Source organism: Tenebrio molitor, chromosome 3, assembly GCF_963966145.1.
Source record: "Tenebrio molitor chromosome 3, icTenMoli1.1, whole genome shotgun sequence".
NCBI lineage: Eukaryota > Metazoa > Arthropoda > Insecta > Coleoptera > Tenebrionidae > Tenebrio > Tenebrio molitor.
Genome location: NC_091048.1, coordinates 6509676 through 6524824, shown reverse-complemented (window position 1 = coordinate 6524824; position 15149 = coordinate 6509676). Strand labels below are relative to the sequence as shown.

The following is a 15149-nucleotide window of genomic DNA, read 5'->3' as shown; positions in this document are numbered from 1 at the left end:
CAATTCTCTTTTATCTCCGAAACGGTGCCGACACTTTGATTAGTATTCACACTAGATGCAGGAAATGCACACCCAGTATTCGCAGAAATAGACGGATATTTAGATTGTGGGGAACGTTTCAATCTCTTGAGAAATCAAGTGGTATTAGAATGCTTTTCTTCTTCTTTGTATGCAAGTATTAACCATAATGTGTGATTTCACCAAGATGGTTAGAGCAGCATTATGATGGTATAGTGAGCACAAATCGAGATCAACTACTTCCTGGGAATTGGGAAATAATACCGTAAAAGGAAATGTGTTGAATGATCTCCCAATTTATTTTTTTGGCAAGGCTTTAAACACGATAGGATATGTTTCAAAATGTGAAAAACTTTAAGCAAAATTTAGCAGATTTGAAGTTCTTAACTGTCATCTGTTCTGAATTTTTTTGACATATGTCATATTTTTTATTGCTTTCAACTGTCATAAATTCTCATTTTTCTCCTTTGTAAACTCCCTGCTAACTGCTCTAAAGCAAAAAATAGCAGATAACCAACCGTTGCCCTAGACAACACATTCAAAATGACATTTCTCGAAAAATTTGTCAAAACTGTCAAAAGCAAATGCGAAATCATTTTAAATAGATTTGAAAGCTTTGGGGCGTCGTTTCAAACAATAAAAGTTTGTATGCAACTCGTTTCTGTGCAAACTGGGCTTTTCTGATTGCCCTCGAGGCCTTAAAATCCTTGCTGCGCTCGTATTTCAATCTGGCCTCTCGCTCTCGGGTAATTTGAAAAACCCAATTTACACAGAACCTCGTTGCGTAAATAACTATAACTCGCAAATAATAATTTAAAAAAAATGTCTAAAGCATTTTTTAATATCTATAGTATATTTATGCCAAATAGAATTGACTAAAATCCACAAATCACACCAACAAAGAAACAGTTTACAAAGCACTTACAGTCTTCCCCTGTCCCGAATTACTTTACCTGCTTTCTTTGTCAAATAGCTCGATAGGGTTCAAAGATATTAAAAATATTTGTCTGATATTATTTAACACCCTGCCATAAATTACCAGGGTGGAGTGGTTCAAGATCTGTTTCTTTGTTGGTGTGATTTATGATTCTAGTCAATATTTCTATTTGGGATAAATCTGTTTCAAAATCAAAAATCCACCATCTGTTGAATTATGTTGGCAGAAAAAAAATCCCTAGAATAAGCTTCATTTTTTTGGGTTGGCCCAGGATTTGACATTTAATTGTTGAGTTTATTTACGTAACCCAAAATAATTATTATGTACAGAAAGGTTGTAACTACCATATCATGCCTTTTGAGTGAAACAATAAAACGAGAATAAAAAAAACACGATGAACTACGACCAAAACGATGGTCAACAATTTTCTTTCGGTGGATTTTTGACTTTGAAACAGATTATACGTATTATAACGTGCGATCGAATAAAAAAAAATCGAGTTACCTGGATTGTGCTATTTTGATGCTTTGATTGGTTCAAACCACCATTTTCGCCTACTCTGCTTTTTTTTATTCGATCGCACGGTACTATACTAAAGAGATGTTTTCATATTCATAGTTAATCATATAGAGAAAATTTCTCCAAATCTTAGAATGTTTACTATTTTTTTCGGCTGTTGTTGAATAATGTAAATTGTAAAACTAGACAAAATACACTTTCAATTAATTTTTCATCGAAACAAAATTCGGACCTGTGTTCACCAGCCAATAAACTCAGATAGAGAAGAAAAATAATCTTAATTGGATTTCTATTATTTGGCACTCGTTCTTTTTAGAATTTCGTTGTTTTGTTTACTCTGTAAATAGTACACTTCTTTAGCCCTCTAACAATTATTTTCGAGGGCATTCAGCCTCAGCAGGAGCGTCAAAAAAGAACGCAACCTCTCGGAGTCAACCATTTACCCAATCGTAAACAAAATAAATTGAGCGTGTCGAAAATATCGAAAGTAACAAATCCCACATTTCAAATTACTCCTCGACCAAAATTTACACACTCTCCGGTTTTGTCAATAACTCATTTCCGGTCGAACGATGACTTTTTCGCTCTAAAAGGGAGCACTCGATGATTTTTGTGCTAGTGAAGGTAGGTAGTACCCTGCTGAAATTAATATGATTATCTTGATTGGAAGAAAGTCGACGAGGCGCCACGATTTCATTTGTGATTGTCAAGACCAGCGGTGTATTATCTTAAGTTAATTCGGCTTAAATTTCAATTAATCCGCTCGAGTAACTCGACTCAGGCCTTCGAGATATTTAATTGCGTTTTTACTAACGGTAGATTATCATAAAAAATCATGCGGGTTCGTGAGAACGCTGCATTTCTCCATCTCTTCGTGATGCACCACACTATCTGGCACGGGAGATAAAAGTTGTGGTTAAATAGCGACTCGCATGTTTGCTAAATTAAGAAAAATAAACGTCGATGCTATCGCGAGATTCGTGATAGCGGAGACAGTTGAAAAATCTCTTCGAGAATCAAATTTCAACGATTGTGACTCCAGCCAAAACAAACATGTCTTAGTCGGTTCGTAAAAGTGACAGTTATTTGGATTTTCGCGTTTTTCTACGGAGGAAACAAAGTAGTCTCTTCCTGCGCAAGGCGGGATATCCGCTTGTAATTATGTTATTTTGAAACTCCATCCTGCACTGGTCTAAGAAACGTAAAAAGGGTGGCATTAACAAGCTTTAATTTTAAATAGAAGTGCTAGATGAGTTGGAAAAACGGAAGCGGCCGCGCGAGCGGAAGTCAAATTTAATTTCCCGTTAAATTTAGAAGAGCAAAATCGTTTGGCTTCTTATCACGTCCACTACTAAACACGAATTGATAACTGTATTTCTTAATTGCACAATATTGTCGGAGTGTACGCCTGGCGAGCGGACGCATTAATTATTTCCTCGATAATTTAATTAAGAGTTGAGTAACAGCACCGCACAGAACCGGCCTTTGTCCATTCATGGTTTTGAAATGTATTTCTTGTTGCAGAGTGTGGAAGAGCTACCGTGAAGGGGGGTCGCACGTCGCCCGTAGTCCGACCCCCCGTTCACACGCGGGCCCCCCCGAAACCTGTCCCCAGAGTGGCCGAAGCTCTCGCGGTGCTCGTCCAGCACCTAGTATTCAATGTAAGTACCGCCCCCAAAAAACCCGAACGATTCTGACAATCGTGACGACAGGTCGAAGCCTACCAAGTCCCGGTGCTGAAAAGACAAGTGCAGAAATTGAGGCTCGAAGCCGAAGAGATCAGGTTGAGTTGTCAGCGTCTGGAAGAAGCGCTCGTGGAGGAGCGCGCTGACGGCAGAAGGACCGTCGACGAAGAACGCATGAAATGCGCCAGCCAAATCAGCGAACTGGTGGAGAAGCACAGAAACCAGATAGCGGAACGTAAGTTTCGTCAGCATTGACCGTCCTCATTTTAATCTCCTGTTCAGTCAACAGTAAACAACACGAGTTGGAGAGGCACCTGCTCGAAGAAAACGAAGCCGACAAGAATTTCCTAGCCAAGCAGAACGAAGAAAAACTGTTGACGTTGAAGGTAGAGTTCCAGAAGCTGCAAAAAACCCACGAGGAGTCCCTGGATATTTTGAGAGAGGAGAACGAAGCGATCCGGGAGCAGATCGACGAGAAGAACGTCCAGATCGAAGAGGTCAAACATGAGAGTCGCAAACTCAAAGACGACTATGAAGCCAAAGAGATGAAACTGAAGGAACAGGTGCAGATTGTCAGGAGCGACAACCACAAGCTGAGACATGAGTTGAGCAAGATCGAGGAAAAGGTCGGTGCGGTGCACGAGGAGAATGCGAGGCTGAGAGAGGAGAACGACAGGTTGCTCAGTTACAGCAACATTAAGGATAAGGGAATTAGTATTCAGGTGAGACGCGGTGTTGAGAGTGTAGATCGGTTTGTTAATATTCTCGATGTGTAGGAATTGCAGTCGCTGCGAGTTGTACTCGAATTGAAACAGAACGAAGTGGGGGAATTGCGTAGGGCCTTGGCCGAGGCCAACCAGAAGAATGAAACTTTGGCAGCTGCCGAAGAAAGATCGGCTGCGCTTAGTGCCAGATGCGAGGATCTACAGTTGCAGTTGCAAAGGAAATCCGAGTTAGAGCAGTAAGTATCAGGTCCACGGGAGTGGAATCATGGTACTAAAATAGAAGTACATATATATTGTATACAGTAAATACAAATCCAAATCAACGACTGCAGAAGGCAGTTATAGATAATTTGCAATAAATTGAGATAACTAACTTGACAATTATAACATAACCCTACTTTTTACACTAAACCTACAGCGTAACCTAGACCTAAAGTCCATTCAAAAATCAAAAAACCACCACCTGTTGCTTTAGGTTGGTACAATTTAAAAAACCCTAGGTAGTTATTTTTTCCTGCAATGTTTGTAAGTATTAATTATGACATTTGATTCAAAATAAAATTCAATTGCTTGGAATTTCGTTCAAATTGTTTTATTATTGCTCAGTACGATTCAGTTATTTATTAATTTTTATTATTTTTGCTTAAACATGCCTAGAAAAACAAGACACTTAATAAATACTTAACCTCAAAATCACAATTCTCACCAAATTTTACACTAGACCGCGTTGCCGATAGTAATTATCGAGGAAAATGCGACGTTGGTGGTTTTTTTTGATTTTTGAATGGACTATAGGTATATACCTACATTATTTTGGAAACATTTATCTTCTCGATGGAAAACAGAACTATCTTCCTCCATTCTTTCCGACTGAAGATTGCTTTTAAACATCATTCGGAGGAACTTTTGAAAGTATTATGTCAATATGATTTTGTCTTTTTTCATTTCTCCTTTTGTTGAAGATATTTGTAGAACATCCTTACATAAATTTGTGCAGAAGAGCCATCTACCTTTCTAGCTGTCGCAGACCTTGTTGTCATTGCTTTAGTAACTTTTAAACGTACTAATCTTTTTAGAAAAACGAATTCATAACATTTTCATAACCTCACTTAAGATGATTCACTTCACGAATCACCGGGAAGGGTTTTCAAAGTGTTACGTCAGATAGATTTTGTCCTTCTCTTTCCAGTTGTCGAAGAGTTTTCATTTCTTACCTTGAATTCCTATTTTCTCGTTTATCTGGAACCAAAAAGACTTGCAACCACAACCTGTGGTGAAAAGAAGCCCAAGAGGGCTTTCACAGCTATTCTAGAACTTGTCATTACGTAATAAGCACACCAATCTTTGTAAGCACAAATTTAATAACGTACAGTTGGACTCGGCGAAATCTTTACGATTTGATACTACATTTGGATTGATTACAATTGCACTTTTTTAGGGCTTTAATTGCTGAAAACAAGAAACTGTCCGACAGCGTTAAAGAAGAAATCAACCAAAATAAAAGACTGTGTCAACACAACGAAGAACTCAAGTGGAAGCTGAACCAGAACAAGGAGATCGTAAGCAAAGTGCTGGAACAAGCCGCCGAAGAGACCAACTTCAACCGTTCCATGCTCAGCTCGAGCTTCAACGAGCGCCACCTCTGCAACAAGCAGAACCTGGAGCGCACGCTGTCCTTCCGCGAACAGAAGAACAGCAACGACCGGTCGTGGAAGTCGAAGAACGACGACCTGTCCCCACCGTCGTCCCCGAAAGTGAAGGGCGTGGTGGAGAAGTCCGATTCGGTCAGCTACGTCCTCGACCTGGACGAGAGTCCGGAAATCGTGGCCTCGCGCATCGTCCGGCGCAGCTTCCGCAACTCGACCCCGCCCAAGACGACACCCACCAAATCGCCGTCCAATAAGAGGCCGCGGATGAAGTTTCCGCTCAGTCTGAGCGCGTCCGCGAGTGCTATTCTGCCGTCGAACAAGAGCGAGTACTCGAGGTCTCGCTCTTTGTCGAACAGGAACGGGGATTTCGACGGGGATGGGCCCTGGGCGACCAGCACACCCGAGAGGCACGACGACGATCTGGATCTGGACGAGGACGAGGACGACTTGAAGTTGCCGGCGTTACCGAGCGAGATCGGGAGGAAGAACGGGGCGCAAGCCTTGCCCAGTCCGAAGCATTTGGCTGGGGAGGCGATGATTTCCGAGAGCAATTCCGAGGATGAGAGTACGAGTTCTTCGAGTGTGCAATTGTGAGACGAACTTTCGTTTTAGTTGCTTACGAACTGCCCTAACCGTGTGTAATCATTGTAATGTATATTAATTTTATTGTGTAACTTTTTTTTTAATACTTTTTGTAAGTTTTTTAAAACTACCTATACTACTCGCAAAAATACAATACTTTATTTCTACGAGCCATTTTCATTTTGTTCTTTTCTTAAATAGGTTGTGATCTTTTGTACATGATTATTATTAATGTTAGATATTACTTATACTCAGTATTAATGTTGGGTCGAGAAGCCTTTTTTAGTACAATACTGCTTATACTTAACTATGTATAATGTGTATATTTTTATGTATATGATGACGTTTATTGTTTTTTGTTTATTGTTGCCCTTTCAAGTGTCTATTAATAATTTATTTAATGCGTATAGGTGAGGAATGGTGATGTATGTATTTTCAATTGTTAGGACCAACATAGATTTCCACTTTTCATATTTATTGTATAAAGTTGCAAATGTTCGTTTATGATCAAGTTAATAATAATATTGTACAATAAATTTATTGAACTAAATGTGAGGTTTGTTCTTCATTATCCTTCCATCAAATTACACTTTATTCCTCACATCGTACACTAATGATTAAAGGAGACTGTAGTCTATATCGACGACAAGAATACTCAAAAAATGTCTCTAGGCGTTAACAGTACAATACAATTCTTCAGATTCAGAGTAAGCCACAGCTGGAATTGAAAGCAGCTATATTTTACTATTTGCTAATTTGAGCATTCCTACAGAAGTAAATATCGTCGATTTTATTCCTGAAGTTATTAATTGAAAACTGAAAATTGTCGATCCATAACTTTACTTTGGAACTTTTCCAAAGACTTTTCTCGGCATAGATGCAAACGGGAAAGAAGACCTGTTGGAATGAACCTATAGCAAAATGGCCAATAACATCTGCTGAAAATATCGTCCTAAATCCAAAGGCCTTGATTTGAAGTTGTGCCTTTCGGGGTTCCAGGTCGCCCTCAGAATAGCAAAGATTTACTTTTACTCACTACTTTTACTACTTTAATTAGCAACTCTACATTAGAACACAATTTTGTATAGAACAATCATAGCATCTTTAAAAGATAACTTCCTATTCGTACGTTGACAAATTTCTTACAGAGAATGAACAAGGAGCCTGGAACTCCACAAAGACCAATTTCAGGACCTTCGGAATGATACCTTTGCCAAAGGCAAATAACCACCAACACTGCATTCTACCCAAAAAATCAACCGGCAACGTTGTACACTTAGATTTGATTGGTCTAAACTCTGTCCACTCATAGATTGCTTGACATAAATGTTACTAAAACTATAAAAATGTTCACTTACGCTATAACAAATAGATCCGGCGCGAAATTGAAAAAAATGGAAACAGCAGGTTTACACGTTATGTTTTATTATTATTCTGCATATGGTTTGGGGATTTTGTTATCTAAGGATATGTAGAAAAATGCATTCTATCTGTGGACGTAGTCTACCATCCTAGTAATATCAAAATTGCCTAATGGCAATTACAAACAAAATTACACTAAGTGTATAATTACACTTAGTGTAATTTTGTTTTCACCAACATAATTCAACAGGTGGTGGTTATTTGAGTTTGGCACGGCCTATATAATCGATTCATTTTTGTAATGGCGAACTGGCTGGAACTTTTTTTTGTTAGATTTTTTACAAAATAAATAAAAATTACACAGATTATAAATTGTCATATTATTATCGCTGCCATAATGAATGAATTTCCAAAACGGAGTCGAATATCAATAAGCAAGCAGACGAACTAGCACATTTTAAAGGCTTTCAACAAAATAAAAGAAAATACTCATGGAGATAATGGAAACGTAATGAAAAAGTACAAAATTGTATAAGCAAATGAAGTGACCGATAACCTAACTTTTTAAAAGCCCAAATTCGCGGTAAAAAGGTGTGTTCACAAGACAAAAGTTACTAAATTTAGTAACTCTGGTTCGTCATTACAAAAATGAATTTACTATAACTTGTCTACTTTGGAACACTTTAGTCTTTAGTCTATAGATGATAATACTATTCCGAATAGGTTACGTTAAATTTCCACTGTTTTGTCATCTGTTACAGAATCTTTTACATACGAAGATCTTGAGGGTTTGGAAATTGTCCTATCTCAATAACACTGAAAATTTGGCAATGGCTCTGCACACATGGATTGATTTCATCTAAATGATCGGAAAGATAGTTCATGAGAGTCTGTAAGCAGTCAGATTTCGCCTGGTGATCAAGCTGAAGACGTACATTAGAACGAACTTGATCATTACCGGATGTATCCATTATAGAAGTTTCCATGGATGTTGAAGTGGTCAGGAGGTTCTTGATAATGCTAATTGATCGAAGTTTCCGAGCTGGTTATGTCCATGCTTAATGCTAAGTTGTTGGTTGTTGGAATGAAAAGATTCGATCAGAAGTTTATGCTGCAGCTACGTGCTGCAGACATATCAGGTCACTACACTATACTGTCATAAGAAACACTACAATAGCAAAAATTTACTAAAATTTACCTTTACTTATAGCATAGGTATTATAATAATGCTTCGACATATTCAAATTCCACACGTTTAGGCAAGCATTTGTAATGTTATGTAGCTTTGTAATTTTGCTTCCATGTTTCGCAAGTGAATGGTGATATGGTGATAGGATTAAAAAAACGTCAAATTCAGAAAAGAGATTTAACGGCTCGTGTCTGACTGTGTCTCTGATTCTCAGTAGGTTTGTTCGTTAAATTATTTTTCGTTCACATTTGAATTCTTTTCGCAAAATATAATTTTCCTAGCATTGTTTTGAAGTTTTTTTTTATTTAAAACTTAAAATAGGGGCAAAATAGAAAAAATATTGTATTACCCACATTTTATAAGCCATTTTCTTGCACTTGTTTGATTTATAGCACTCCTCGCTGCGCTCGTCATGCTCTAAAAAACGCGTGCGACAAAATGGTGTCTTATAACACGTATAATATTTATTACATGTATAGTTAGTTTACTTCATACTTCTTACATGTTAGTTAGTTAGTTTAGTCAATGTACGAGTAGTACTATTGCGATCAAAAAATTTTGGACACTAATGTCATCGTGCTGTCATACATTCTAAAACGACCCTTTTGTATTAATAACCTCAATTTTGATTGTGTCAATTTTGAAAATGTGAATGTCAGATTTACCGAGAAAATATTCAAAAAGTTGTAAAAATCAGACAAATGGAATAGAACGAGGTTTTAATTAATAAAAAATATAAAACAAATACCCAAATGTACTCGCATATTAAAAAAATTATATTTTAAACCGGTGTCAAATTGACAACAATTTCATCTTTCATGTCACAGTTTCAATGAAGCATGATTTAGAGTAATTTTTTTAATGTGACAGAAGTTTGATGTCCAAAATTTTATGATCGTAATAGTACTATTGGGAGCATGGAATTTCGGGCAGCAATTTTTATGTCATTTTAAAAAACCCAATGTAGTTTAAGCTTTATTGTCACAAATGTCATAATAATTAATTTTGACTGAACTTCAAAATTAACTGTCACAATTATGCACCATTTTAGTTATTGATTTCCAAAGTTTAATAAAAGACTGTTCAGTTTTCAGAAATTCACATCTAAGCACTTGCAACTTTTCAGGAATGATGAATGCAATTTGTCAAAATGGTATGTGACAATAGTAGATATTAAAATGAGGTTATTAATACGTCTAGCACCTAAAGCCTATTTCACATCTTATATCAGTCAAATTTCAAGTCTGCCCGAAATTGCGTGCTCCCAATAGTACTTACCTATCTTTGGTTTTCATTTAGTGAATAAATTGTATTTGAAAATGGTCTTTTTAAATGCTGAATAATTAAAAAAGCAAAAGAGCTACAATCAGTCAAGTGGGTTTTACACACATTGTAGGTATAGTAAAAATAATGTAAAAAGTCCCATCCAAATTTGACAGTGGCGCTAATTAATATTGTGCTTGGTATGTGATAATATTGTGATGTGTATTTTAGCAGCAGCCATTACCATGACACAACTAAACACGTTTGCTTCTCTGGAATAGTCAGGAAAACAGCAAGTCATAAAGGTCATGAAATATAATTATCGTACAAACACGTACGGATTCTAGGCATCATAAATAGAATTTTCTCTTGTCCTAGAAAAACTGAACTTTACTTACATAAGTATTTCATTTCCAACAAAATCTCTCTTGACCTTCCCACAAAGTTCACATTTATTTTAGTTTGGGTTTTATTTATTATTTTCGAAACTAATTTGGATGAATTAACCAAACCAATTAACAGGACTAAGTACCTATCTAATTTATTACTTATTAATATCAAATTGACAAAAGCCAACCAATTGCTTTTAGTTTCCAACACGTTAATTCGTATTGAAATACTGCAATATATTTTTTTTTATAAACTGTTCAATACATCATTAACAATTATTGTGGCCCTTACTGCTGGAATAAGTATGTAGCTTGCGTCCTCAACAAAATAATTTATTAATTTAATTTAAGACATAAGAACAAAATAGCACATTATAATGTGGTATTGTCGTGTAGAAAGAAGTAAGTAAGTAATTTCCTATTAAATTGCTGTTGAACTAAAATTTCAATCAAATAAATAAAGTAGCCGAGTTTACTACGTACACTTTACTTACTTTATTCTCCTCTCTCTCCTTAGTCCTTACTTTTACGTACGTACTCGTGGCAAATTCGACGACAATTCGTTAAAACTCGAATGCAATCCGAATGTCAACAGGATCACAGAGACACAAAGATATCCTGGAAATTCTGCATTTATATTTTATTCTTTACAAAACTGAGCAACTTCTACATATTCTGAACGCCTGAGCCCAAATGGGTAAGATCGTAGTTAAAATTTTATAACATCCTTAACGCTTTATAACCCTAATAAAAGTTTATGGATTTTGTCGTAACACACATTTAGTTTGTTAAATAATTGCGTTTTCTGTAATCAAATGAAGCCTCGTATTTACGGCTTTAAATGTAAACCGAGCCAGCCACCCGCTCCCAACAAATCCCATTGTCCCATAAATTATGGCAGTTCAGTTGCCATAAAATCAAAATTGAAACTGAAAATTTGTATAATTTTAGATACATGTTTTTTGAATTATTTTATAATATCTAATTTATTTAATAACGGGGAATTGCAAAAAAGTCGTTCATGATAAATCAGTTGTAGGTAGGTGTGTGTATGTAAATTGTAAATGATAAAAAACAAAATAGTTAAAAATAAATTTATTACTATCAAATACATGTGCAGATCCCACTTTTGCAGTACCCTCCCCTGTGATCATTGAATCTGCATTTTTGGCTGCATCGAGAATCCAAACAAGTGAATCTTCTCACACGAAGCACCTCCTCTCCATAATCTAAAAAGCTAATTATAAGAAAACAGTTACACAAAAGATGCCGACGTGTCATACCATCACTTTCTTCAGTTAGACAGGAACTAGTTTGGAGGATAACGATAACGTACAAGGCGAAAAATAACGTAAATTTCATTTTAAATCTTGTGTTTGTATCTTAGGATGAAGGAATGAACTGTTTAAAATTAAAGAGTAGATGCAGACTTATATCATTGTTTTGCTTTGTTTCCACATGAAACGGGGATTTTTATTTTTAGTGTTATAATCTCCACGAATCTTTCACCTTTTTATGTCCAGGGGAAAGACCGTCGCATCTTTAGTGTTCGCAGAAATACATACAGTCAAATCATGAATCGTGTTGCCATTTTAACACGCTAATTATAACTTTATCAGCACATACTCGTAATATTTACTTGTGGGAAATCCGGGCAATCGTATAAGATACAAACGTCAATTGAACGTAACGCTATTGATATACTTACTAAATTGATTATTATTAATATTTTTAATATATTTTTATAATTTGCCTCCATTTTGATTCTCTAATACAGGGTTATTCACGAGAAGGGTATTTCTGAACTTCTTTTTGCCGCAACCCATTATACACATTCCAACAATATCTTGATTTCAAATTTTGAAAATAATTATAACTGAATCCGCGATGACTCTTAGTCCTGTCTTTTTGACGTTAAAGCAAAAAATCTTTGTGAATTCGAAAAATTTGTTTTTACAATAACGACGAAAAGACCAACATGCTTCCATTTATGGAGTGTGGAAAGAATTCTGTCGCCGCTGCGGATGTTTAGAAGCCGATGGTAGACACTTCGAACGCCTTTTACATTAACTTAATTTGTTTATTTATTTGTTGAATTTTGATTAAATACAGGTTATCTGCCAATCTGACATTTCTCACAAATCTATCCAACTTACTTTGATTTCTAATTTAAAAGAAATAACACATTTGATTTAGTAGTTACTGCCATTGGTATTGTTGGTCTCGTGAATAACCCTGTATACTCAATTTCATATAAATGTGCATCTAAGCAAGCCATGAAAATCTGATTTTCTGTTGGTATTAAAGCCAAAGCTAGTGACTTTGACTTTCAAAGTTGCTTGCTATGCGCGAACTCGATTTGACTAATTTTTCAGTTTTGTCCATTTTAACATTGCTGATTTAAAAAGCAATGTTACGTCTTTTTACTGATTAAATTAAAGTAATTCTTATTTGTTTTTGTGTTTGTATTTTTACCAAGTAAAGATTTATAGGACATGACCTTCATAAATATGACTTTTGCAATGTAACTAAATTAAAGGTGCTTTTACACATACACAGCTCACTTGATGAACATTTATATGAAATCGACTATAGACATATTAACGAACGCGACGTCATCATCTGCGATGTCATTATAGCCATTAATTCACGGAACATTTTACGAAAATTTTTAGGTTGGCAAAGCTTGATGCGGAAATACCTTGTCATGGATGTCAGTTTAAATTAGAAAATGTGTTAAGAACAGGAAGTGTCCAGCGGAAAAATTTGACGGTGTTTTTAGCAATTTCACGTATTTCAGGGAGTGTACCTGCAAGATTATCTTGATGATCTTTCATATTCGTGTGACAAAATTTGGATAAAACAAAAGGCGACTAGATAAAATTTTTACTCTTAAAATTGAGACATTACCAACCGCCCCAAAAATTCCTAAATCGACTAAAGTAAAATATTTTTTTCTTCAAACGTCCGTAAAATATGACTTTGCACTGCTGCATTGATAATGCTAAAGTGTCACTTCATTGTCATGGCATCTAACGAGCTGACGGGCGGCAGATAAAGTTATTATCTCCGCTGAGAGCGGTAGATAAAGTTATTATCTCCGCTGAGGGCGTCCGTGAAGTTATTATCTCCGCTGATGAGCGGCAGTAAAGGAAACTAGCTAAATCATTTGAAATTCCTACCTGGTTTCTTAACATGTCTTAAATAATTTGTTATGAAGGTTCGAAGAAAAAATAGTATATGTTATTCGGAGCAAAAATGGTTTTATGTGCTTTGGCTGGTTTGTCTGCCTCACTGCGTTCGGCAGCCAATCTACCAACCGCAGCACATAAAACTTCATTTTTGCTCTTCATAACATAATATACTATTGTTTAAAAAAGGCAAATTACAAAAAATAGTGTAAATAAACTCGTTTCATAAGAGCTTGAAGCACTCATTCTTTAATGATTTGGGCAAACTGAGATGTTTACTCTACAACTTCTTTACGACATCTTCTGTTCAAGTAGAATAACTATATTAAAACACTTTTCTTGTGAAGGAGTTAAAATAGGCTTCTTCTCTTTCAAAAAAGAAACTGAAATAGAAGAACGTATGTTTGAATTATGTGTTTAAATTAAAAATTAATTTAAATATTCAGCAGATATATTACATCAAGTAGTTATTTGCATTTGCGCCTTTTTTTTGAGAAAGGTTTTATTATAATATTCTTTTAATTTGTAATATTTTAGTATACCGGCAGAGGATTATAGATACATATTTTAGACACTGTTTTTAAATTAAACAAATTATGTAAATTTCGAACAAACTTTATTTTTTATGACACCATAGAAATCAACAAAATTTTAAAAATTAATAAATATCTACGAGTACATATGATAAATATTCCACTCAAATGTGATTTTTCTATCCAATGCAAACGCATTCGTCTCCAGAACACGATGCCCTGCGATGACCACTCAGTACACATTGTCGGTGGCAGAGACCTGGATTGCAGAAAAATCCTCTCTCTACACGATGTTCCACTTCCTCAAAAACTACAAAAGAAAAACGTACCTAATTAATTTCAGTTACAACTTGATTCTGAACACTGCGTACCATCTACATCTTCATGAGGCATCGCTGAAGTAGAGATAATGAAAAGAGCTGCTACTAAAGCAAACAAAAAGCTAATCTTCATCATTTTTAGGCGATTGTTGATACTGCTTAGTCTGAGGCATATACTAATATGATTCAAACTCGAACGAGACTTGCAATTTTATATGTTTACCAAATGTAGAGGTTATCGTTGGGAGTAAAGGAATCCCCTTTACTGTGAAGTTTTATCACAGTGTTGTATATACCGGGTGTAGAATTAGTTTACGAGACATAGGATTTTACGTGTAAAAATAAAGAGTTTCAATTATTGGCTCCCCTAACAATTTTATGGCAAAATAGTTAAAATGAAAGTTAGAGAGAATTAAAATTACTGTCTGATTTCAATCTTAGTTTTATTCTAACATCTTGTGGTACTGAATGAAAGGCAAGAAAAGAGTTGTCACAAAAATACTAAAACGTACTACTAGGCATGAAATTTTATTTCTTTCTATAAATGGTATTATGGAGGATCTTCTTTAAGAAACTTCCAAGCAACATTTGCTTCAGGTTCCCCAGACCGACCAATTTCAGCCATAGAAACAATTCGAAGAAATGGAACATTTAATGGAAGATACCTTTGCATTCGTCCTGTAGTCCTGTACGAGTTTATTTGAAGGACAGATCAAAAGAAAATTAAATAATAGTGAAACCACCCGACAAATAATTTTAGAAGTCAAATTTCATTGCTAGTACTGCT

The 15149-nt window shown here is 35.6% G+C and overlaps 1 protein-coding gene and 2 long non-coding RNA genes across 6 annotated transcripts in view; 1 reads left to right on the top strand and 2 right to left on the bottom strand.

Moving 5' to 3' along the window:
- LOC138127029 (uncharacterized) overlaps window positions 1-6665 on the top strand; it is a 104775-nt gene extending 98110 nt beyond the window's left edge. For all 4 annotated transcript variants that reach the window (XM_069042880.1, XM_069042879.1, XM_069042881.1 and 1 more), the window contains 5 exons: window positions 2999-3135; window positions 3187-3394; window positions 3442-3881; window positions 3936-4120; window positions 5323-6665. In XM_069042880.1, coding sequence (XP_068898981.1) covers window positions 2999-3135; window positions 3187-3394; window positions 3442-3881; window positions 3936-4120; window positions 5323-6127 — 1775 coding nt within the window. In that variant the 3' untranslated portion in view covers window positions 6128-6665. The remainder of the gene's footprint in view (window positions 1-2998; window positions 3136-3186; window positions 3395-3441; window positions 3882-3935; window positions 4121-5322) is intronic.
- A 4733-nt stretch (window positions 6666-11398) lies between these two features.
- On the bottom strand, window positions 11399-11958 carry LOC138127055 (uncharacterized). The gene is made up of 2 exons (XR_011158080.1): window positions 11602-11958; window positions 11399-11547 (listed from the first exon to the last, which is right to left on the bottom strand). It is a non-coding gene; the product is annotated as an uncharacterized lncRNA (long non-coding RNA).
- A 2145-nt stretch (window positions 11959-14103) lies between these two features.
- Window positions 14104-14647, bottom strand: LOC138126399 (uncharacterized). Its single transcript, XR_011157797.1, has 2 exons — window positions 14414-14647; window positions 14104-14352 (listed from the first exon to the last, which is right to left on the bottom strand). It is a non-coding gene; the product is annotated as an uncharacterized lncRNA (long non-coding RNA).
- Window positions 14648-15149: the final 502 nt, after the last annotated feature.